This window comes from Pieris napi, chromosome 17, assembly GCF_905475465.1.
Source record: "Pieris napi chromosome 17, ilPieNapi1.2, whole genome shotgun sequence".
NCBI classification, from domain to species: Eukaryota; Metazoa; Arthropoda; class Insecta; order Lepidoptera; family Pieridae; genus Pieris; species Pieris napi.
Window position 1 is genome coordinate 4,749,894 of NC_062250.1, and position 27,072 is coordinate 4,776,965.

The 27,072-nt window shown below is 35.1% G+C and overlaps 2 protein-coding genes across 2 annotated transcripts; both read left to right on the plus strand.

The window, feature by feature from the left end:
- Positions 1-1,536: 1,536 nt before the first annotated feature.
- On the plus strand, positions 1,537-8,810 carry LOC125057994 (protein yellow-like). Its single transcript, XM_047661985.1, is given in 5 exon segments — positions 1,537-1,658; positions 1,727-1,956; positions 7,227-7,415; positions 8,427-8,611; positions 8,614-8,810. Coding segments are annotated over 4 exon segments (684 nt in total). The 5' UTR covers positions 1,537-1,658; positions 1,727-1,730; the 3' UTR covers positions 8,698-8,810.
- A 2,364-nt stretch (positions 8,811-11,174) lies between these two features.
- On the plus strand, positions 11,175-26,981 carry LOC125057884 (proton-coupled amino acid transporter-like protein pathetic). The gene is made up of 8 exons (XM_047661815.1): positions 11,175-11,467; positions 14,527-14,677; positions 15,150-15,271; positions 16,323-16,407; positions 17,922-18,166; positions 18,795-19,007; positions 20,427-20,596; positions 26,687-26,981. The coding sequence occupies exons 1-8, from the start codon at positions 11,385-11,387 to the stop codon at positions 26,938-26,940; spliced, it is 1,323 nt and encodes a 440-aa protein (XP_047517771.1). The 5' UTR covers positions 11,175-11,384; the 3' UTR covers positions 26,941-26,981.
- Positions 26,982-27,072: the final 91 nt, after the last annotated feature.

Here is a 27,072-nt window from a genome sequence, read left to right on the forward strand (position 1 = left end):
TTTGGTATAATTGAAAAACGTTGTATGCAAACTTTTTTTTATAGAATAGGAAGCAAACGGGCAAGAGGCTCCCCTGATGTTAAGTGATGCCGCCGCCCATGGTCACTCAATGCCAGAGGGCTCGCCAGTGCGTTGCCGGCCTTTTAATTTTATTGCAATTTTTTTTTGTGTTTACAATAAAACAAGACTTGTGTGTTTACAATAAAACAAGACTTAGGTAAGATTCGGAAACAAGATCAAGTCAAGTCTCTTTTCTGAAAAACTTTTACTCTAATAGCTTTTACGTTTTTATTAAGGTACCAATTTACAAAATTTGCTGTTGCCACCATCAACGACATCAGTTTGATTAAGAGCAACTTTCCACTTCCATAAGATCAGAATTGTCACCACCTAGAAATGCCTGAAGATCAAGGTCCACAGATCAGGCGCAAGATACGTTAATGACATTAACAACTAGACAAAACGTTATGAATTAATGTTCTCCATAAATTAATCAAAGTAGGGACGCAAACCCCCAAAGTGAATAGGTATACACATTCCAAATTTGAACTCTGAACAGTATGTCATTAGGGTGCGTCCACATCTGGCGAATGCGCCGCGAATGTGCAGCTCGCGAGCCGTTTGCGTACTGCGCGCGTGCAGTCACGGCATATTCGCCAGATGTGGACGCACCCTTAGGCAAGCGATTTAACGTCTCGAGCGATTGGAGCGTGCTTGTAACACGTGGGTTCAAACAGTGAATGCCCAACCAGAGAGCTATGAATGCAAAAGACTCTTAATTCATGACAATAGAAAAAAATTGCCAGTGTATAAAACTATTAATTCTCAAATCCAAGTTTACATACAAATAAATAAATCAGTGGCGCTCCAACCTCTTTAGGTCTGGGCCTCAGATTTTTGAATCTGTTTCATGATCATTTTTCAATCTAATAGGCAAGTAGGTGATCAGCTTCCAGTGCCTGATACACGCTGTCGACTTTGGGTCTAAGACATGTCGGTTTCCTCACGATGTTTTCCTTCACCGTTCGAGCGAATGTTAAATGCGCAAATAGAAAGAAAGTCCATTGGTGCATAGCCGGGGATCGAACCTACGAAATCAGGGATGAGTGTCGCACGCTGAAGCCACTAGGCCAACGCCTGTTATATTATAATTTATAAAAAATCATTCCTATTCTTATTCCTAACCTTGGAAAGATAGTTATGTTTAAAGGGACCTATCTAGTTAGAAATAAACGTGAAAGTAATCACTTAATTCTTTGATTGATGAATGTTATTAGTTACCTAAGTGGTAGAAATCTACTCATCAAATTTGCACAACACAAAATCCTTTTTGCCAACGACAATATTGCTTTATTTCAAAACTCTCAACTCCATTATAAATTATTAAATGTCACAAGTAACAGGGATGCTGATGATCAGTTCTTATAATATATAATCAATTTACTATCATATTTGTAATGTTCAGTTTAATTAAATATATCTGCAAAAGTCCGAGCGTAAATATTTTTATTATATTATTGCCGATTGCGTAATAGCTCTGTGGATATTTCCTCGGCATTTCTACGCGCTGGTAGGAGAATTAACTTTTATAAAGCGGGGCTAATTCGTAGCGCTTTAGTTCATTTTAAACAGCTGAAGCTATTCGAGCTGTGTATATTGTACGTATTATAAAGTGCGTTCATAAGCGTAGTACTAGACGTTTTTTACAGTAAAACTTTGTTTACAGAAATATGTTGGCGCGTTTTCTTATACTCGGCTGCCTATTGGCCACAATTTCTGCTACTGTAAAACTGCGTGAACTGTACTCCTGGAATGTTTTGGACTGGAATTACCCTGATCCGTACTCGAAGCAGAGGGACCTTGAAAGTGGGGCCCTGAATCCTAAAAATGCCCTTCCAGTTGGTATCGAGAGATGGAGGAACAAGCTTTTCGTCAGTGTACCTAGATGGTTTCCAGGTATGTATTTACTGTGTTTCCTCCGTACATGTCTGACGGGTTTATGACCTGTCAAGTGACCAAACATTTTTGATTGATAAAAATTTAGTAAATAATATAATTCTTACTTAAATAACTGGTTTCATGTTAAGCAATACTGTCTATGTACAAAATGCCTGCATTTTAGTAGTTAATTTAAAATCCCTAATCAACAAAAATATAACTGACTCCAAAATTCACTAAAAATTATAAGAATATTATTTGATTTAATAAGCTTTATTACTAATAGAATTAAATATGTCCAGTGCCGTTTATTTATATAAATGGGGTATGAATTAGTATTAATTACCTAGAATCTATTAATCTCAGTACAAACCCTTTCTATAAAATCATGTCGCTGCAAATCCAGATCATTATCACCTCGTTCAACACCACAGCAGAACGGTTCACGAAACGAACCTCGTCCTTTCGTGTCTCGAAAGAATTAGTAAATTAAATTTTGTTGGATATCGTTACTATGTGATGAAATAAAAACAAAAATCCTGTTCCATATTATTAAATATTAGAATTAAGTTCTTACTAAAATAATATTTACTTGAAGTTTAAAAGGCAATTACAATTAATTTCATTACTTATTTTTGCCTAATTTGCATAAAAAAATATTATATAAATGTATTAAATATTATTTATGCAAATTATTATTCGCATGGATAACCCTCTGATGGGCCTTGGGCAGACACATTTCTAATTCTCAGGGTTAATCTTCCCTTAATATCTTTATAGACAGTATCATTAAATGTTATTTCATTATATACAAGTTACATAAAAGATAACTAAATATTTTTTGGCCTAAACAGTTGAGGTATCGACTGAAAACTAACGCAAGACAAGCCATATGCGTTGACCCTGCCAATAGCCCATGCCAAGCTCTCTTTGAATTTCCTATTTCTCTTTAGTAGTAACTCAATAGAATATATTTCTGCTTTTATCATTTAATATATAGAAACAATTAATATTTTGCAAAAGAATCAAACCTCCAAGTTCGCTCGAAAACCAGGCGTTGACCTGATTTGAATTATTAATTAGTTACGCGTTCTCAACCTCAGACACAAATTATATATTTATTAAATACGGAATTAAGATACTGATATGTATTATTTAATAACGAGATAACATCTATATAGGTGTTCAATAATTAATGTAAATAATGTAAATACGTATAAGGTAAAATAAGTTATTACGTACTGGACGAAAAAATTACATTCTTTTTTCAAATTTAAATTTCGAATATTATATAATTGTTAACGCCTGAATCCATTAAAGGAATTATTAAAGGAATTATCCATTAAAGGAATTAAGAACGATGTAATAGGGTGTATCAACAAAAGTATGATGTAATAGGGTGTATCCCTATGAAATAATTAGACATAGACATAACATTTATTACATATGAAAACACACACACATAAACACACAAAATAACAATACTCAAAGAAAAAATAAAATAAGACATATCAAAAACAATAAAAATAAAAATAAAAAATTCCCTTTTCCCATTCGGTTCGCTTCAAGTGTGCAATGTGTGTGTGCTGTTTGTTGTAATTAAAAATTAATGTTTTTAAATCTAATCAAAACTTTTCTAGAAAAATGTATATGGATCTGGTACAAAATTACACTTGGTGCTGCTTTTTTAGTTGGTGTGTTTAAAAACTTGAGGTTTCTTAAGATACTAAAATTTTATTGAAAATAAATAAGTTCAAACAATGCCGGCCCAGTGACTTCAGAGAGCGACTCTCATCCCTTAGGTCGCAGGTTCAATCCCCACTTTCTCTATATTGCACATTTAACAGTCACTCGTATTGCGAAGGAAAAAATGGTAATTTCCAATTATTCTCTAAACGTAAAAATAAAAAAAATAACTAATTTTACTTGGTTTTTGTAGTTTTATATATTCTAAAACCATAAGTGATTATGCCATTATACACTTTGCGTAACTGACACACTAAAGGAGCTAACTAGGTAATTAATTTACTCATTATACATAGGCATATATAAATTATGATTATAAATTTCTAAAGTACTGCGGCACTATTTCGTAAGATTCAAATCAAAATGTCTATTACGAACTTGTGACAAGCTTTCGACAAATACATGAGTCAGTAAATCTAGCGAACTGTTTAGAAAACCTTTACTATATAGCCCACTAACCGGTTTGATTTTCGGACAAAGGAGTAAGTGATACAGTAATCTAAGCACGAACAGTATGAAAGATTAAATGTATAGAACGGAATTCATTATTTTTTATATGGAAAATATGTTTGCACATTTGAAAAAAATATTGTACATGTTGTTAGCAACTAATATTTTTATTTTTAAATAATTACATAAATATACATTACTTACCTACTCTAAAATTTCTCGGTAAGTGAATTCTTTGAGAAATAAAGTATCTTTGAACCGAAAACTTAGGGCTCCGTGGGTCAAGCTGGAACTAAACATACTTGACGAAGCTAACCCTAATCTTATTTGATTAATGTTTGAATCAATTTTGGATAACTTAGCACAAGTATTTATGCGATAATGTTTTTTCATTGCTGGCTTCTAAATAAGGTCTAGGGATGGTGCCTTATACAGAATTCTGAGTAAGGAGGAATTGCCTAAAACAAAACAATCGTGACCCCTTGGATTCAGCAATGGTTCTTTTTTTTATTTATATAATAGGGGCAAACGTGCCTAAGTCAAAAAGAGATTTATTTTATCTTTTACATTACTCATATAAAATTGACGTTCTGCCGGAATTCTCTAAGGAATCTCCTTCCCGTTTTATGAACTAAATCCTCTGAAAGGTAAAATGATATTACTAAAATCTAAAATCATAATTATGTAATAATATTATACACATACTGTCTAGCATGTTTTAGGGTTTCTAAGTCCTTCCTTATCTGGTATAATAAATCTATTTTTTATATATGTATACAGTGGAATCCCGATAACTCGAATGTCAAGGGAACGACAAAATATCGAGTTAACGAGTTTTCGACTTAACAAGAACTTCTAGACATATGATTTAACTGCTGAAATTTCGACTTACGGATTTTCGATTTCTAAGTGTATTTTTCGATTTGCAGAGTCGAATTTGAATAACAATAAAACTTAAGTTTTGAAGGTTATATTTTTTATGAATGTATTCATTCATTGCGCGTGTACAAGACAAAAACAATATATTAGAAGCCAAGAACTCGAAGATTCATTTTGGATTTAATTGCTATTATTTTGGGGAATTCCCAGTATGACGTCATGATATATTTTACTTACTACGACTTACAGTCTCCTTTTTGAAATTCGAGTTATAGAGTATAAATATGTATTATCAATACTTCGTAGGAAAATAACGTCTTTTTCGAGTAACAAAGTCTAAATAATTCGAGATATCGTGTATCTAGGAGTTCAGCGGAAGGGAATGTCAATTTTTTTCGACTTACTGAGGATTTCCACTTAACGTGGTTCGAGTTAGTGCGATTCCACATATGGAAAAAAACCCACCATAACTGCTGGTTTAGCAATTTATTAATTTGTGTAGATTAGAAATGCAACATTCGAACAATAAAACAATAAATTTTAAAGTTTGTTGGTATAATTGATAACGGTTGTATGCACAACTTTTTTTTTTTAAAGCTAAGAAGGCAAACGGGCTGTAGGCTCCGCCAGGGACACATTTCTAGAAGGCTCACAAGTGCGTTGCCGTCCTTTTAAGAATTGGTACGCTCTTTTCTTAAAGTTATAGGTTATCATTACTTACGTAGAACAAGAATTTGGAATAAGAACTCCAAAGCAAAAACTGAGTACTGGATGCAATAAATATTATATATATCTGCCAATAGGTGTTACAGTAATCTGTACATGCTTAAATATAATCGAAAAACGTACTTTTATGCAAAAAACACATCAGAAATAAATAAAGTCGGGAATATGCATCGTTCGAATAAAATACGTTGTATGAAAAGCCGATATCTTGTACTAGCTGTCAAAAAATGAAATTATTGTATTGACGTATATGTACTTGATTTTTTCACAAAGGCCCTCTTAACTTCACGACTATGAAAAAATGTACACTTGCTAGTACTTAAAAGAAACTCAAAATGCAATCTAAGATTGTATTCGCGAATCGCACAAAAACCTAATCACGATTTGCCCAACCCAATAATTATAATAAACACACGCAATGCATATTTGCTTTAGAAAATTGCTAGAAGTGTTACAAAGTGGGTATACTGTCGATACCGGTAAACGCAATTATTATGTATATACATCGTAAATTGCCCGATTATTTCATCTGTATTATACGGGAAAAAATATTTTTGTTTGAAATAAACTATTTCACAAATTCTTTCATCATTAGAACGGTACCTACATTATCTCTGAATAACTAGGATAAATAAATATTTTGTTATATTTATATATTTATATATATATATATGTTATATATAAATATATAACAAAATATTAAAAAAGTCTTGCCGGAAGCTAGAACAGTTCGTTTAATTAAACATTTTAAAAGTTGCCTAAGCTTTAGAGGATTTGCAGACGAGTTGAAATAATAAATAAATGGCAAATTAATTATTGATTGATGACCTGATCGAATAGTAGAATGTTTTAAATTAATTAAAGGCCGACAACGCACTCGCGAGCCCTCTAGCAGTGTCCATGAGTATGGCGGTATTACAGAACATTAGATGACCCGTTTGCCCCTGTTCTATAAAAAAAAATGTGTTTTCTTTAAAAATATTAAGAATGCAAACTTATTGTTTTGGAAATGATTACTGAAATTTTTTGGCCAATTTAATTGTCATCAAAAATGCTTTTAACGTATTTAACTGTATTGAATAAATATGTACTCTTTATAGTGATTTGTGTATGTTGAAATAAGGATTTATAACTAATATAGATTTAAACTTGAAAGAATTTGTCCCTAATACATACTTTTGTTCGTTGACAACGTATTCGTATTTTCATTAGAATTTTACATAAGCGCTGAATATGCGCTGCGATGACAAGTCAACCGACAATCTTGAGACAACCTTCATTTTATTTTAACTAACTCCCTTATTCATAAAATTTCAGTCGAATAACACAATTTTAATTAAAATCTACAAAAACAGACAAATAGTTAAAAGAAAATTAATAAAAATGTAAAATGCAAATGCAAATAGACTGTTTTTATGGTTTATAAGTGTTTATCATCATTGTCGATACGAAACTAAAATTTTAAATAATTTTTATTCAATTTACAGGAATACCAGCCACATTGAATTACATATCTCTGGACGCACCATACGAACCATCACCAAAGTTGACACCATACCCAAGTTTTAAGGAAAATGAGCTTGGAAACTGTGAAACTGGTCTGACCACTGTGTACAGAATTAAGGCAGATAAATGCGATCGTTTATGGGTTTTAGATGTCGGTACCTACGGCTATGGTAAGGTTCTATGATTGCTATAATAATAAGCCTATTATTTACTCTAAAACTTTACAGTGAATTTACGTTTCACTGTTTATGAGTTTGTGGGAGCAGATTGGCCTTAAGCATGCGGCTCTCATCCCTGAGGTCGTAGGTTCGGTCCCCGGCTGTGCACCCGACTTTCTTTCTATGTGCGCATTTAAAATTTGCTCGAACGATAAAGAAAAACATCGTGAGGAAACCGGCTTGCCTTAGGCCGAAAAATTCGACGACGTCTGGCACAGGAGGCTGATCATCTACTTGCCTATGAGATTGAGAAATGATCATGAAACAGATACAGAAGTCTAGCGCCACCTTTTTTCTTCTTTATGGGTTTGTAATATTAGAAACTGACTTAAATTGCTTTAGATTAGAATAAATCCGACCGTGGGTAAGTGTCTCCTTCATTTCCTTTCAATGTTGTCTGTTTTGGGTTTGGTGCAGTAACTTTCTGCCAGCAATAACTACGAGATGATTGCTATATATTATTTAGTACTACAGTCAAAATCTATTATTACGACATCGAAGGGACCACTCATATTTGGTCGTAAAAACCGATAGTCGTAACAGCCGATGACGTTGTTATTAAGTACCTAATATATACTTATTATTGAATGTGTGATTAATATACTCATGCATAAAATAAAACTACATTTTATTTTTTCACATGAAAATTATAATAAAAAGATATTACGTACATATTATTATCATTTTTCTATAGTAACAAAATCTGTTTTTTTTTAAGGCGGTCTATAGAATTCAGCCGGGACCTTTGATTTTGGTCAATATAACCGGTATGTTGTTGACGATGTCATCATAAACGGTTTTGACTGTAGTCTTAATTTGTGTTAAGTTTCTTTGTATAGGTACATCATTGATGCTTGTTTGTTCTCGTATTTAGGCCATAAATTAAAGAATGTTGTGTCACGTATCTGTGAGACGTTTTAATCATCATTTCTAGCATAATTAATATTTTAAATTCTGTTTCAGATCCGAATGTTACCAATGTCTGCCCGTATGCGCTTAGCGTTTACGACTTACACACAAACCAAAGACTTAGAAGATACGTCTTCCGGCCTGAAGATATCGTACCAACGACCTTCATCGCCAACATAGCTTTAGACGAAGGTGACACCTGTGACGACTACTTCGCCTACTTTTCCGACGAACTGGGCTACGGTCTGATCACTTACTCTTGGGAACAAAACAAGTCGTGGCGATTCAGTCACGGATTTTTCCTGCCCGACCCCTTGGTTGGTGACTTCAATATCGCCGGCATGAACTTCCAATGGATCTCCGAAGGAATTTTCGGAATTTCCGCCTCACCAAAAGGACCCGATGGATTCAGAACTCTCTACTTCAGCCCGATAACGAGCAACACAGAATTTGCTGTATCAACGCGTATTCTTAGGGATGAAACTAAAGTGAAAGGCTCTTACAAAGATTTCAAAGTTATTGGATCAAGAGGTCCCGATACTCACACAACCGCTAAAGTAGTGGATGATACAGGTGTTCAGCTATACAATTTAATTGATCAAAATGCCATTGGGTGCTGGAACACGCAACTGCCAATGAAACCACAAAACACAGCTGTAGTTGATAGAGATGATGTTTCGATGATCTTCCCGTGCGATGTTAAAGTTGACGAAGGAAGAAACGTTTGGGTAATATCAGACCGGATGTCCATATTCTTAGAATCTGAATTGGACTACAGTGATATAAATTTCAGAATTTTCACTGCCAACTTCGATGATCTGGTGCGTGGAACTGTCTGTGACCCAAGTATTACAACATATCAACAACCAAACTATCCCAACACTATTCCTCTCTATAAAAACTTCCCTTCAAGTACACCACGAGTTAGAACAGGTTTTACATCTTCGCTAAACTCAGTAGGTCCACAGAAGTTTATAAATGATGCCAATCCAACTTTTAACAACTATAATCCCCAACAAAACCAGCCCTATTTATTCCCTACTGCAAAATCCCTGTCTACAACAAGGAACCCCTGGTGGATCACAAATAATTATTCATATTAAGTTTGATTCAAGATTTTCATATAACGATGAAAATGAATGAATTACACCTATGAAATGTCTGCGGAATATGGAGTTATAGTTCATATGAAATGTCTTTAAATGGTTTAAAGGTGTCAACCATAATGACACTTCACATGTTACGATAAGCTTAGTACTAATGTTGTTTTGTTTTTAAATTAATCTTTAGTAGTCCTTACCCTTTGGAGTAGAGACTCATAGGCCGTGAGGTTCAAGTGCACAGGTGACCCCAGAGCTGGTACTTTCGTCGCTCAACGAATAAGTATCGCAATACAGCGAGGAAATGCTGCCACGTTATAGGTACACTGCCACGGGGACCAAACTTTTTAAATTTGTTTTTATTTTCTTTAGTTGAAATTGATGTAAATACCAAAGACAGTAAAATGGGTTTTAAGTATCGTGAAGACCAGATATAGTATGAAAAAATTCAATTGACATTTTATATGAATTATAATTCCTTTTTGTTTGATTACATATTATTTATTTGTAGTACATATGCTATAAAAATATAGCAACAAATGTTACTATAAAATCCAAACTGCTTTTTGTAGATAGCAATTTTTATACATAAGAAATTTGTATATTTAATTATGATTGTAAGAAATATATAATTTATAGTGCACCCTGAGTTTTAAATACCTATCCCATATTCCTCCACATTGGGTAGAAACAATAATGTGTTAATTTTTTCATTATTCATTATTTTAATTGAACCCAGGAACAACTAAAATTGACCAAAAAAGATGAAATTTACTCTGATTATAAGATTCGGATACAATTTTCCTTGCCGCTCCAAGGTCATTAATTTTATCACTTGCAAACAAATTTTCGCTTCAGTCGATAAAATGTTATATTTATTATTTAAATTTCGAAATTTTTACCGTTTTAACATGTTTTTATTTTTTTATTTAAAAAAAAAAAGGAGCAATGTTGACATAGTGGCTTCAGCGTGCGACTCTCATATCTGAGGTCGTGGGTTCGATCCCCGGCTGTGCACCAATGGACTTTCTTTCTATGTGCGCATTTAACATTTCGAACGGCGAAGGAAAACATCGTGAGGAAACCGACATGTCTTAGACCCAAAAATTCGACGGCGTGTGTCAGGCACTGGAGGCTGATCACCTACTTGCCTATTACATTTAAAAATGTGTGATCATGAAACAGATTCAGAAATCTGAGGCCAAGACCTAAAGAGGTTGAAGCGCCACTGATTTATTTATTTTAACACGTTTTAAAAACGCACTGTACTGGTTTTTAAGGCACTGGAGTCCTCCTTAAAGAATTGAAAACATACTTAAACGTTTAAAACGAAGCAGGTTTAAGATACGTCTCATTAAGAATATATACACATATATGAGAAAATATAGTAACTAGTACTCGTAATACAATAATACATTGGGCATGCTTATAACTTATTAGATAGAAACACTAATACATATTTTTTTAATGAAGGTTATATAAATCAGAGATGTGAAATATCAAAAAACACGTATACTTCTAATGAAACCTTCAATCCTGCTATCTCGTAAAAACTTTATCAAAGCCATAATAACTTTATTGCCCCTTCTTAATATTTAATCCGCTGAATAAATCAAAACAACTTCAGCATACATTTCATAGATGTCATTGCTTGTTAAATAAAACGCAGACAGCGCTTGATAATTTGCTTGACGTTAGTCGCAGAATTTCTATACATACGTAGTGTCAAAGTTAGCGAGGAAACAACGTATTCTGTCAGCACATTATTGAATGAACACGTCAATTAACGTCGTTCCAAATTTAAATGAAATGATTATTACAATTAAAACCAAATCAGTCAAAGAGGTTTAAATTAATTTACCATAGTGATTATTACGTGTCTAATCACGGCTGTGAGGCTACAGAAAAAGAAATGAGTGAAAAAGTTAATATGTCCGAAACGAAGGAAGGTGAATATAATCCCTACGAACACAGGAAAGTCCTCAAGCCCAGTTCGTAAGTAATTTTGATGTTAATTTAATAAGTAATGTTAACCGTTGTACCTACCCGCAAATTAAAAAAAAATTAAAAATAGGGTATCCCGGTGTCGGAACAGGTACATCAATTGCCGATGGCTCTTTCAAACGGGTAATAAAAAGGGGCAGTCGTGGTCCCAATAGGCATAACTATGATCAGGACCTGGCCTTTGTTCTGTTTGCAGACACACGCTTGTCCAGTTCGTCTCCTGTACGATGTACTCGTAATCCCTGAAACCGGTTTTGAATATTTCACCAGTCCATAGATAAATTTCATTAATATAAAGTTCAATAATATTTATTTCATTAATACAAAATTCATTAATATAAATTTCATTAATTAAAAATTCATTAATACTTTTCCGTTTACACGCGAAGGAAATCAACAAAAAATATGTGTTTGAAATGTTTTGGAAATTGGATGACTAATTGTTGACCTCCATCAATGACATGAAACTCTTGAATATAATTTGTACGTTTTATCAAAAAACATAAGCATTGTGTCACCTAACCGCCAAATAGTATACCTATTCTCAATAAAGGTTTACACTATGGAGTATATATGCATGATATTCTAAAAGAATACAATTCCATAAACAATAAATTCTATTCCAAAGCTATTTCTAGTTCATGTTGCATTCGGACCTAAAATTATCATAACTATATAATCCATCAATGCATAACCTAAATACCTGTTAGGTACCCACTTATTTTTATCGAATGCCTTGAAAGTAAGCCTTGAAATATGTAAATTAATTAACCACAATATATAATAATGAATTTAAGGTTGCACTTTAACTATAACCACAACAGTATGAAATTAACTAGACTGCGCCAGCTAATTAGACTAACCAATTTATTTTGAATTTCATTGAGACATCAGTTTAAACTAAATAAAATTACTCGTTATACAAAATCGATATGCATATATTTAAACGTGCTTTCGTATCACATTTGACAGTTAGAGGTCATAGACGTTACATATTAGGGCTGGCCCTCAGCTAGTAACTAAGTAATGATGGTAATGCGCTAAGGACTCAAAAGCCGTATCAGCGTTCATGAACACTCTAAAAGCGAGGCAACCTTATTTTTTATTTATTTCGTAATCCTACAGCTAACATAAATTATATATAACTAAAAACAATTATACTAAAGATATAGCCAAATATGGAATACAATAAAAAATGATTAAATAATTTAACTAAGTAATACCAAATTCGGCTGTGTTGTGTGATGGTGTGAAAGTGAGGGATTGTACGTGAGGGTGTGTGTGTGAAGTGTGCTCATTATGCATAATGAGCACACTCCACACACACACATACACACACATAAATAACCTGCAGGTTATTTAGCGCTTTGGATATTCTTAATACCTACTCCTTTAAAGCATGTTCCGCGATAGCTTAAACAAATCAAGGCTTGAATAGTGGTCCTTGTATATCCGGGCTGCGCGATACAAAACTGAGTTTTCATTGGTGCCTTGTAGGACATGACTATAAGATCATTTTGTAAATATAATCTTTTTTTTTTTATTAACGCAGCATGTATGTATGGCTATATGTATATGCAAATAAACCATAAAGATTACTGTTATATTTTATATGTTAAGGTTACTTAAAGAATTATGTCCTAATGGTAATTAGATTAAATTGTTTATATAGCAATTATGTAATAGATAAGTACATCTTTTCTTTCAGCTTAGGTTATAACTTTCTATCACTTTTACAAGATAAATATTTATAAAATAAACAGTGTTTTATAATGTTTTTTGGTTTGGGCGTAATATTTTTGTATCTGTTTCATGATATTTTTTTTCTAATACTTTTTTTTCTAATATCTAACACCGCCATCTTTTTGGATAAGACAGTTTCCTCACGATAAGGAAGCCTGAAACATATCGTTCGAAAGATATAAACCGCCAGTTGCCCTTCTTTTCATTTATTTATTTTAATTTTACTGTATTACTGCTACGAATAATAATAAATCATATTTATGCGTGGTTACAAATAATCTATGCTAAATTATTGCGTATCTGAAGTCAAGTGGCCTCATATCGATATCCGTGGACTAGCAAACACTAAATATAATATTTTATCAAGTAATAGCTGTATTACACAAACTAGACAGCTTAAATTGAGAATCTAACGCAGTATATATATTTTACTTATCAGATCGTCCCTTGTATGTTTCATTTATTAACACTATAAAGTAATAGTATGAATAGTAACAAGATATATCAATAGTGATAAAAGGGCCTGGGACTATACTAGTGCTAGACGGGCTACTTCTAATTAATTTGCGATATTTGTTTTAAAATAAGTGTTGTTTGATGATTTGCTATTTTAAAAGAGTACCGAGAGTTTTTTACGCCGGCCTACTCCCTCTGTCTTCTTTGCCGATGAGTAGGGATGTATCATGTATCTTATGTTCCATAATAAACATATGTTGTTTTTTATTTTTTATTGGAATTTAACCCTCATTTTATGTTTTGTGTTTAATCTAATTGAGCAGTGTTGGCCTAGCAGCTTCAGCGTGCGACTCACATCCCTGAGGTCGTAGGTTCGATCCCCGGCTGTGACTTTCTTTCTATGTGCGCATCTAACATTTGTTAAAACACGTGTTTTCATTTTGTTATCATTATACAAGTGCGATTTTATTTTTACAATTGTTATAATTGTTGTTACAATTTTATATGTGCGTCTGAATTATAATCAGAAGTGATTTAAATTGAATATTTAAATCAATACTACTCAATATTAGAAAATAATAATAAATATAAATATAATATTAATAAATATTTATTTATTTAATTTTTCAAATGTAAACTGAACTTTATTGACTTTAATGACTCCTTTTCCAGTCTTTGATTATTTAATTGTAATTATTTGCATGCAATCAAAAACTATTTTTAATAATGGCAAAGAAGTATTACTTCTTACGCGCGTACATAAGTACACGCACCCTTTTTTGGCTTACTTATAATTAAATACATTTTTATTGTTTACAATATAATTTGTCATTATTTCATCTGTGTTTCAGGGATTTCAGAGCTACTGCAAACATCATTAAAGCATCTTTGGGTTCCGGCCTCTTAGCTGGCCCACTCGCGTTCTCCAACTCTGGATGGGCAATTGGTATAATAGGCACCTTCCTTATTGGTATCATATGTGGGCATTGTATTCATATTCTCGTAAGTTTATATATTTAATAATACAAATATATAATTCTACGTATGTTTATTTTGTGAATCGATTTTATTTGTATTGAAATTATCTGTATGCCACAAAATAACAATGTAAGATTTGCAACAAGATTTCTCATTTTTCTTGAAATTATGATTGAATTCACACATTATGTATATCAAATAAGCATGATTTTCACTTTATAAATACTATGAAATAAATTGTTAATTTAATAACACATATATATACCTACAAAGTGGATAAATAGAAAACTAAAATAAATTTGAAAAGTTTTTTTAAGAAAAGTGGCAGTGTAGGTACGTCGTTTAAATATTAGTTTTAACATAATGATGAAAATATAACACTATTTCAGCTTTCAAAATCGATAAATTCTCATCTAAAATCGTAATTTGTTCCCGAAATAAGTTCTTATTCCAATAAATATTTTGTATGTTACATTTTATTCGATTTCCATTCAAGGTAAAAACTTCTAGAGGCTGTTGTAAAATAGAAAAGAAACCTCAGTTAAACTATGCCGAGACTTGCGAGTCTGCCTTCGCAAATGGACCTAAATGTCTACGGCGCTATGCAAAAACCGCCAGGTAATATACAATTTGAATATTTAATATCGATTTCGTAACAAATATCTTACATTATTAGAATTACCAACTAGCCCTGATTGAGTTTGGGATCATAACTTACAGGCCTTTAATAACTTTCGACCACTTTATTGCTACATCTTCTTCTGAGTCTTCATTACTGAAGGTCTTACCTGCCTTGAAAACCCCTAACTGATACGTCGACTTGGTGCGTCCCTATCCCTATCCTCATGTCTTCGGGCATTAGGAATTTGGAGACCCATAATTGGTCAGACCAACGGGCAGGCACTTCACCCCGACTTCTCCTACCATCACTCCTCCCTGCCCAGTTTGTTGATTGGCCAAGCTAACTTATTGTTCCATAATTAAGTAAATGCTTTAATTCATACTGTACAGAGAACTTCTTAAATAATTTTTCGGAATTTTATTTTTTTATAAGTAATCTTACAGCTACAGTAGCAAAGCCAAAACAGATTTTATTGCTAAACAAAATATAAAAAAACATAAGTCAATTAAAACACATATACATAAAGTACAAAGTACATAAGTACGTATTCGGATTAATACCTGCAGCTGAGTTTCATCATCGGACGTCGAGGCAGAATACGATATTCCACCCGTATCACCTCGACGTCCGCCGTTTCACAACTCAGCGTTTTTCAAGGCAGTTTTTTCCGCACACCACCACTATGTGGAACCAGCTGCCCACTGAAGTATTTCTGAACCAATTCGACTTAGGATCCTTCAAGAAAAGAGCATTGAGAGTGTCCATGAGCGGACATCACTTAACATCAGATGAGCCGTTCTATAAAAAAAAATACATAAAAAACAAGAAAACTTAAATTAAACATTTTCCTACCTGTATCTAGGTTTCTCCTTAGTGGCTTAAGCGTTCTTTCTAACCTATGGTTGTGTGCAAATCCCTTCTGTGCACAAAAACATCAAAGAAACAAATGCAATCCCACAAGAACCACACAGGGTAGTCCACTGCATTATTATTATTAATTTGATACTTGGGAACTAAATAAATAGATCTACACTTTTTTCATTACAGCATTATAGCGGAGTTTTCGCTATTATCAACTTACGTTGGCGTTTGTTGTATTTACACAGTTCTTATATCGGATTCTATCAAACAGGTTAGTAATTACAATATTATTCTAGAAATCTTTATTTAGTTATTTAAAGATTTTTTTTAAATTTCATATATCTATTTAAATAAAAATGAATTGCAAAATAACTTGAAGACGGCTGGACCAATTCGAGTCTTTTTTTAAATTTGTTCTTGAACTCTGAGGAAAAGTATCTATGGGGAGGAAAGTAAAATGTTCCATATGTAGCCACTAAAAAGGTAGTCTAATTAAAAAATCATATTAAGGCGTAACGAAGCTAGGTGGAAATAAAATACAATCTTTGATCCCATTAGATATTTGCAATATCAACGACCTTATTATAAAACGTAAAGCAAGCTATTTCCATGGTTACCATTATTTTTATGTGGAAATAATATCGTAACAAAGGTAATTACACTAACCTATCCACGTTTTATAAGGCCGTAAATCAGTGTCTATCTCGTTGTCTAGGATTCCGACATCACACTACGAAAGAGAAATCAGACAAAATATTTAGATTAAATTTACCCTTAAATTTGTACATACTCTTTTCAAACTATGCTCAACTATTCTACGGCACTTTAGGTCACGGGCGCGTATAAAATAATCAAAAAGAGAAATATGCAAGCGAATAATCCATTAAAGTGTATAGTAAAATGCTAATAAACTATGAAAAGGAAAAAAATATGCGCTCGTCTTACAGAGTCTTACTGCCTTTCAAACTAAACATTAATAACTTATCACTTCTATCATTAAAATGCAATTATTTTCCATCCGAGATTTAAGGCTGAGATTCAGATACGTTATTGTAAGCCAAAGTCCGGGCAAAATCAGAGACACTTGTCAAACTTCGCGAAGTCTACTTTCTATTGTTTTCAGTAATACTTTATACTAATCTGTGAAGTCATATAAAATGGTTGTAATTTATTCATTGTAAAAATATGTTTAAACATATTAATATGATCTGAGACTAGAACTGTAAGAAAAAAGTAAGTTACTAGTTAAAAGAATTATTAACAAATAAAGTAGAAATAAAAAAATATATTTAAAAGTTTTATTTGTGTAATTTGTTAAACATTACATATTTCATTATTATATGTATTTTTAATTACACAATTGTCCGTTTGTTGGCGCCAGTTTCGCATTAGTCTCGCTCAAGTTGCCGATTTCCACATTTGGCTCAAATAAGCCCAAGACTTCAAGCATTTCTGAATATTGTGTATGGCAAACTTCTTGAGCATTAAACAAGGGAGTGGGGGAAAGTTTGCACATCGCGGGACACAAACGTCAACTGATTTACCAATCACGTGATCCACACGTCACTATCCCGCCGCCGCGCACCATAAGTGTTACCTAAAAATCGCTTGCGCAGGCAAGGACATTTGTTCAAGATGTTTGCCAGTATCTGTATACGATAGATTTTGATATACAAAAGTCATATTTAGTTTCTAAATCTGACTTTCCCTAAACCCTAAGAACCTTATGATTTTGAGTCGAATGAGCTAGCTGCAACCTAATGGTCATTTTATCTTTTTTTTCAGTTAATAGATAGATACGTACCTGGCGTTGTTCTACCCGTAGAGTATTACTGCTTGATTACATTAGTGCCATTATGTTTACTATGCCAAGTGAAATACTTGAAATGGCTCGCGATATTCTCGTTGCTGGCAAATTTGTTCCTCGTCGCAACCTACGTGATTTGCCTCTACTATATATTTGGGGATGAGATAAATTTTTCAGACAAGAAAATCGTCGGTGACCCGGCCAGACTCCCAGCTTTTATGTCGTAAGTACTTTAATACTAGAGATATGAGACTGCAGGAATGGCCAGTCTAACCACTGACTGGCCCCATCCATTTAGACTTTAATATTGAGATTTTGTTATTAAGTTTACCTTTTTTGCTATTATGTTTGTTATTTCAGCCCTGCGATTCTGTAACTCGGCGGTCGCTCTCAAATCAGTCGTGAAGCAGTCATTTTATGATTTGGCATTCTGAAAAGATGGGAGCTTGTAGTTTATTGTTTATCAGAATGCCAAATCATAAAATGACTGCTTCACGACTGATTTGACAGCGACCGCCGATGCGAAAACCGCTGTGTGAGTTCTAAAAGTGAGTTACAGAATCGCAGGGCAGTACTCATGTCAACTCCGTTAGTTTTATTAAATAAACAAAATAAATTACCCAGAAATTCGATTTCGTCGTTTGTATTTCATACAATAAAAGTACGTCATATTGAGCCAAAGCCCATTTTTTTTATCCAAAATTTTGTGTTTTAAACGTCAAATAAACATTATTTTTTCTTAATTTAGCTGCAGGCTGATGTTAAGTGATACATGCCTGTGGAAACTCACATTGCCAGAACACTCGCAAATGCGTCACCGACCTAACAACGAATAACTAAACCTTTTTCAGAACTGTTATCTTCGCAATGGAGGGAATTGGATTAGTGATGCCCGTTGAGAATGCGATGAAGAAACCTCAGAACTTTCTTGGTTGCCCCAGTGTTCTTGTAGTGGCGATGTCTGCCATTGTCTTCTTTTACAGCACCCTTGGGCTCTTCGGTTACTTCCGATACGGGGACCTTGCAAGGGGATCCATCACTCTTAATCTTCCTATAGATGACTGGTGGGTTATTAATTTAAATATTAAAAAAAGTTACTCTTTAAATTGACCTAACCAAGAATGAAACTCATTACTTAGAATGAAGCACAAACATTGTAACGGTCTTACATTTATCTTGAATTTTTTTTTTTAATTTGTCAACTGCATTTTATGTTTTTTTGTGTATTTGTTTTGATATTATTATAAATGTAGCTGTGGGAATACTGGAAATAAAATAATAGACACAAATTTCCCTGTTGAAGCGAACTAATATATACACGTGGAAATTATTACTACACAAACCAGTGACCAAAAGTTTTTTTTTTTTTTTTAATCTTTGGACACGATTTTATTAACAGACCTGGTAAATAGTTTCAAATGTAGACATATAACCGACCAACCATGGCCATTCAAAATAAAAGATTGATTATAATATTATGTTCAGGACAATATAAACTTAAACATATGTAGACTCCATCTTTAACGATTCGTACTAAATAAAAGTATACTTTTCTAAGAATTATAAGCAATATTATGTGTTTACCTAATTCCATATCTAAATACAGATTAATCTGCTAAGCTTATACTTCAAGAACCACTCCGACATTGTTATCAGATATGTATTAACATTCCACTTTTAATTATCACTAAGAGGCGTTAGTGTAATTCATGTTCAGTTACGTCCTTGATGAAAGAATACACTCATTATTTAGATTATAAGTGTATACATTATTTATTCGTCGACTTAACACTAATTGAGGCATCGTCTTCGTGATTCAGAAAAGCCTATATCAAGGTCAAAAAGGTCGTAATGGACAACTTTCGCATTCCGTTATGATGACATTATAATTTTTGACAAAAAAGGAACCAAATTTACAATAAATCATGGTCATGACATCGAATAGCTTGGATTTAAATAGTTACTGAACGAAAACTCTGTTGACCTGGTGAGTGTGGAGGGAAGGCATTGGATGCAAAGCGTGGGGAACTAGTCGTACTGGGAGTCGTAAATGTGGGGGAGAGGTCTATGTCCAGCAGTGAACGTTAGACCGAAATGAACGAACGAATGATAACTAGTCATCACATTATTGTATGTCTTCCTCGTGGTCTTCATTACTGAAAGTCGTGCCTATCTTGAAAAGCTAACTGATACGTCGACTTACTGCCTCCACAACACTCTATCCTTGTCTCGAGGCATTAGGGAACCTTCACCATTATGATGATGTTAATTGCAACAAAGAGAGAATCCATAGATGCACAGCCAGGACTTGAAAGCATGGCTTCTGAGTCAGGAGTCTCTTTATTAAACCAAACATAATTTACTAACCACAGATTAATAGTCTAGATACAGTAATTTACTTGTCCAATTAAACATTTTGACTATAAATCTTTAAAAAAATAAAAACGTTTTCCATCCGTAATTTTTTGTTTCTTTCCATCCAGGCCTGCGATCTGCGCCAAGGGTTGCATAGCTCTGTCGATTTTCTTCACTTATCCATTACAATTCTACGTTGTCTTCGACATATTTAAGAGATACACAGATCGTCACGTCAAAGACAATTGCAGAACTTTTATTGATATCGGAGGCCGAGTTCTTGGTGTTTGTTTCTGTGGTATGTACTGCTGATGTTTCTTTTAAATTTCTAATTATCTTTTATCGTTATGGTATGTGGTTAATTGTGCCTTAGTTGTGTAACAAGTAGTTAGAGATTTTTATAATAGTGAATTTATTATCAAAAAATATTTTTTTTATGATTAATGATGACAGCACATAATGGTCATTGTATAAAATCGCGAACCACAAGAAAGTCTACACTTCTATCATTAAATAGCATACATTCAACTTCTTAGTTTCCCCTTTCGCCTTATTATTTTCCTTCGCCTTATTACGGCATTTGTGCCTACTACCACTATGTGGAACAAGACCGCCGAACCAATTTGTACTTCAGGAAAAGACCGTACTAATTCTTAAAAGACACTCTCGAGTGTACATCACATCTACATTAGGTGACCTTCTTGCTCGTTTGTTGTTGTATATACTGTAATTTATATTATTTTTGTACTTTTACTATCTCATAATTGAAAAAAAAATGCGAGCATACAAAGTACATAATGTCAGAAGTGAAACTTCTTTGGCAAACAAATTTTTAAGTCTTGTTCATATTTATACAAACTTCAGATTTCCGTGACTTAGAGGGAGGGAAAAGGAAGATATGTTAGGAATTTAATGAATTTAATTGTCATTAAAATATTAAAAGTGTCAAAAATTAATACAAATTATGAATTTAATTTTTTTAATTTATTTCTTCCATAATAAAAACACGTGGCATTATAATTTACAATTCGTCATTTTTGTTCGTGAATGTTCATTCGTCATGAGATTTCAATAAATTATTTTGCATAAGAAATAAAATACTTGACGGCGCATTCCTAGCGCCATGTTAAGAAATACTGCAAATATTGGAACGAGATTTGACAGTTGTCAAGTCTGGCGGAGCGTCGTATCGATGGTCAGCGCGGCCATGTTGAAATCGTTTGGAGTTTTTCGAACGTCAACGGCGAGCGCACCACGTCTGCGACGAATCGCTTTTGTTCTAAATAATCTGGTGTCTTTTTGTTACAAAACTAATTGAAAGTGCTTGTTTAAGAGATTTCCTAATGAATAGTAAATAGATTTTGAGTTTGGTGACCAACATTAAAATTATTAAGACATGGCTGATTCTAATAATGAAGGGCATCCGCCCATATCAGAAGTGGGATCCCATGCGCTACTGACCGTGCAAAAACAACCACCTGACTAAAATAGCGCCTTGAAGTTGTTAAGTAATATGGAAATTTTACTTACTCGGATGTTAGCGACAACGCAACCACCGGTGGCAACTGCTAATGCCCAGTCTAGTACAGTGAAACTCGTAGAGTTTAATCCGGAAGACGCAGACGCGGATATAGAATGTTGGTGTAAGATTACAGAGCTCATAGTACTGACTAAACATTTAGAGGGCGTAGATTTACTAGTGGCTCTTACCAGTGCACTGAAAGGGCGCGCAGCCTCGTGCTTGAACTACTTTGATGAAATATTACGTTTTCAAATTGAAACAAAGAAACTGCAGCAGAAGCTGGCCTGCGCTTATGGAATATGATCGAAACTATACCTAAAACCCAAATGCGAGAAGATGTTATAACTGGCTTCGTCATATCGGTCTTATGTCAGAAGGATGGTTTGATACGCCGTGAGCTAAACGCATATACTGTCACTACCAAACCTCAGCTGTTTAGAATCTTAAGAGGCTTATCTCTAAAGCGAAGATCGGAGGTTACTGAAATCCAAGAGCCTGATTTCAAGCGACCTAGAATTGTGGACGCAAGATTTCCTGATTCTTCTAGGATGACAGCAGGATCCGTCAACTGCAACACGTGCCCCCGAGAAAACTTCTACCGTAACCTGTTATATATGCGGTCAAGTTGGACACATAGCAACAATTTGTAAAGAAAAGGAAAAAAGGTGGTGGATCTACTGCAAGGTAATAGGTCAATATCTGCGAACAGTGGCTGTCGAGGGGCACCTTGAGGATGTCATCTGGTGAGTCAGTCTCCTTTCTTTTTGTTTGATAGCGGATTGTCTTGCTCGTTGATAAAAGAGAGCTATTATACTAAGTTCCCAAGTACTGTGCGCAATGATCTTGTGTATCTTGCGGGCATTGGTGGTGATGAAATAAAATCTACGTCACAGATTTCGAGTGAGGTTAATTTTGAAAATTTTATAAAACTTGACATTTCATGTAGTACCAGACTCATGTCTTACGGACCCTGTTATAATAGGTAGGGACATTTTAGAAAACGGTGTGAGCGTCAAAATTAATAATGATAATTTGAAGTTAATGTTTGTGAGGCGATTGTTACCCAGCCATACTTTACTCGGATAGATACGGATTTGGCAGCTGATGATAGAGATGCCCTTATTAGACTATTGGACAAATATGCTAGCAGTTTCGTGGATAGTGTTCCCCGTAAACGCGTGAACACAGGAGAGTTAGAAATTGATTGATAGGGGTCTACCCCATAAAACTGTTCAACGACGCCCATATCCGTAATACCATTATACAGATGCTTACCTTCGAACCAGTTCTGATGATCTTTAACCCGGACTTACCCGTTGAATTGCATTGCGACGCTGGCTCGGAGGGATATGGGGCGATCTTAATACAGAAAAAGAAAGACCTGCCCCATGTTGTAGAATACTTTAGCCGACGAACCTCTGAAGTAGAGTCCCGCTACCACTCATACGAACTGGAAACGCTGGCAGTCGTACGAGCGGTAGAACACTTCCGGCATTATTTATACGGCCGACGTTTCAAGGTTTTCACGGACTGTAACTCATTAAAAGCATCGAAATCTAAAACTGACCTAACCCCACGTGTTCATCGCTGGTGGGCATTTTTACAAGCCTACGATTTCGATATCATATATCGCGAAGGTCGTGGCATGGAACACGCGGATTACCTTTCTAGAAATCCCCTGCCGGACCCCAATAGCTTAATTTCCGAGTCACAAGTCTCTTCAAAACCTACAATTCAGATAGTAAATTTTGTAGAATTACATCACGGTTGGCTTTCTGTAGAACAGAAACGTGATGCAGAGGTCCAAGACTTGATCAACAAGCACAATAATAACGATTTTCCTGAAACGGTTGGTCAGACATATGACGTTAGGAATGGCATTCTTTATAGGAAGGTTGTAAGAAACAATATTATATCATGGCTGCCAGTCGTCCCTCGCTCCCTAATATGGACTTTGATTAATCACGTTCATAACGAGTTACAACATCTGGGTGGTGACAAAACACTGGACAAACTGTACGAACAGTACTGGTTCCCTCAGATGTCCAAGTGCGTTAGAAAATTTATTGACTCTTGCATTGTCTGCAAGGCATCAAAAGGTCCCTCAGGTACTCAGCCTGTGCAGCTACATTCTATTCCAAAAGCTCCGGTACCGTGGCACACGATTCATATAGACTTCACCGGCAAACTAAGTGGAAAAAGTGACCGTAAGGAATATTGTTCAGTAATTATTGATGCGTTCACTAAATACGTATTATTAGAGCACACCTCATCATTAGACGCAGCTAGTGCGGTTCAAGCCATTAAAAGTGCCGTTTGCCTTTTTGGAGCACCTAAGCGCATAATAGCTGATCAAGGCAAGTGTTACGTTAGCCAGGATTTCAAGAACTTTTGTTCAGAACATAACATTAAGCTGCATTTTATAGCAACTGGCTCCAGCAAGGTAAACGGGCAAGTCGAGCGTGTGATGCGCACTTTGAAAAGTTTGCTAACGATTATCGAAAACGATCCCAATAAAGCGTGGCGTGACGAGTTAGGTAATGTGCAATTAGCGCTTAATAGTACTAGGTCTACAGTCACCAAATTTACGACAACTGAACTCATGTGCGGTATCCGTTCTCAATCTCTAGGTATGTCGAGAATTAGGTGTTCAAGTCCAGATTCAGAACAAGAACAGCGAATTGACGTAGAGTCAGCTAGGCAAGATGCGTCTCTTAACATACAAAGGGCAGCCGCATCCGATACTTTACGATTTAACCAGGGTCGAGCTACTATCAAGCCATTTTCTAAAGGCGATTTCGTATTCATCAAAAGTTGTGAACGCAACCAAACCAAGTTAGATAGGAAGTTTAGGGGTCCTTATGTAATAATCGCAATATTAGATAATGACCGTTACGAGTTGAAAAGCATAACCGGTTCACATCGTACTTTCAAATACGCGCACGAGAACTTGCGTCCAGTACCTCGGGGCCATGACGGGTTAGTTGAAATATCTACTAGTTTGATGACTGAAGAAGAGGCCATGACGGCGCCGAACGATGTTGAACTCGATAATAGTCACCTCGACAGACCGAATGTTTGTGATATATATTGACTGCAGGCTCCGATACACTGTCCGCAGGATCAGACACGCTTACAGCGGAGTCTGATACCCTAAGTAACATTTCAGATCGCGAAATCTTTGAGCATGAGGTCCGTATTCACGCAGAGCAAGACAGTCCGTAACTTATAGGTATGTGTAATCTGTAAGCGCTGAAGTTTACTTAACTATGTTGGCATGATTAGTGAGATGAGTCATTGAATAACGTGGTGTGTGTGTGTGTGTGTGAAGGTGGTCGAAAGGATAATGTCGTCCGGGCCATGCAGCTGATAGCGGCTGGTCGTAGGGACACATTCATCCGGTCCAACCTTAAGTGTTCGTTGGTCGAAAGGATAATGTCGTCCGGGCCACGCAGCTGATAGCGGCTGGTTGAAGGGACACATTCATCCGGTCCAACCGTAAGTGTTCATTGGTCGAAAGGATAATGTCGTCCGGGCCACGCAGCTGATAGCGGCTGGTCGAAGGGACACATTCATCCGGTCCAATCTTAAGTGTTCATTGGTCGAAGGGACAGTGTCGTCCGGTCCATGCACGAGTGGCTGGTCGAAAGGACACACCCGTCCGGTCCAATCTTAGGTGTTAATTGGTCGAAGGGACAGTGTCGTCCGGTCCATGCACGAGTGGCTGGTCGAAAGGACACACCCGTCCGGTCCAATCTTAGGTGTTAATTGGTCGAAGGGACAGTGTCGTCCGGTCCATGCACGAGTGGCTGGTCGAAAGGACACACTCGTCCGGTCCAAATTGATACTGTGAGTATGTTTGTTAGATAAAGAGTGTAATGTTTGTTAAGTGATTAGAAAAAGGTGCCGTCCGGTCCATGAGTGGTCGAAAGGACACACGCTTTTTTTATTCTGATAGTCATAGTTGTATGACAGTAGCATTACGTCTAGTAGTCATAGCTTGTCAGGTTGGGCGAGCGGGTAGATTTACTGACACCTGTCCGATTGATTGTGTCACTGTTACAGGACTGCAATCTGATGCGCCCGAGGACGGTCGAAAGTCAGTCCGGCCGTGACGGCGCATTCCTAGCGCCATGTTAAGAAATACTGCAAATATTGGAACGAGATTTGACAGTTGTCAAGTCTGGCGGAGCGTCGTATCGATGGTCAGCGCGGCCATGTTGAAATCGTTTGGAGTTTTTCGAACGTCAACGGCGAGCGCACCACGTCTGCGACGAATCGCTTTTGTTCTAAATAATCTGGTGTCTTTTTGTTACAAAACTAATTGAAAGTGCTTGTTTAAGAGATTTCCTAATGAATAGTAAATAGATTTTGAGTTTGGTGACCAACATTAAAATTATTAAGACATGGCTGATTCTAATAATGAAGGGCATCCGCCCATATACTAATATTTCATAAATTCTCTTTACGAAATTTTAATTTTAAAAATAGAATATATATAAGGTAATTAATGCCCTTCTTACTCTCTCTCAATCGCTCTCTCCCTTTTCTTTGACAGCGTTTTTACGCTGCACATCATCGTGACGCTAATATTATTCATCCGTAAAAATTTTACCCTCATGCGCCTAAAGAAGTTTCACTTCAAAAAATTGGAATAGACAAATAGTGATGGTAATTTATATATTTTAATTGTCTCATCTTCAAACGTGCTTTAACCTCATAACAAGTATGTTATGAGGTCATCTTGCTACATCTAATTATAATCATACAATGAAACCTAACTCATTGCTTACATACAATGTTATTCCTCTTTAATCCATTCAATTATATACATAATACTTTGACATTTTAATAATACATTTCCAGTTGGAATCGGCGTAGCGCTACCGCTACTGGAACAGATTATAAATCTCGTGGGAGCCTGTTTTTATTCAATATTGGGACTGATTATTCCCGGAATAGTGGAAACCGTATTCCGCTGGAAGGATCTGGGATTCCTTAAATGGGTTTTGCTGAAGAACATTTTAATCGTCGCATTTGGTTTTACATGTCTGATATCTGGTTGTACAGTGACTGTTATGGATATTATCGAAATACTGCACAATAAAACTGTGATGTAGATAAATTAATTAAAATTAAATTTATTAAATAATTATTTATGTATGTGCATTTTATTCCAAACTAAATGTTCCCGCGAAATTCGTTTCGCCCTAATAAGATTTTGTTACTTACCCTACCTTTTTAGTAGCTGC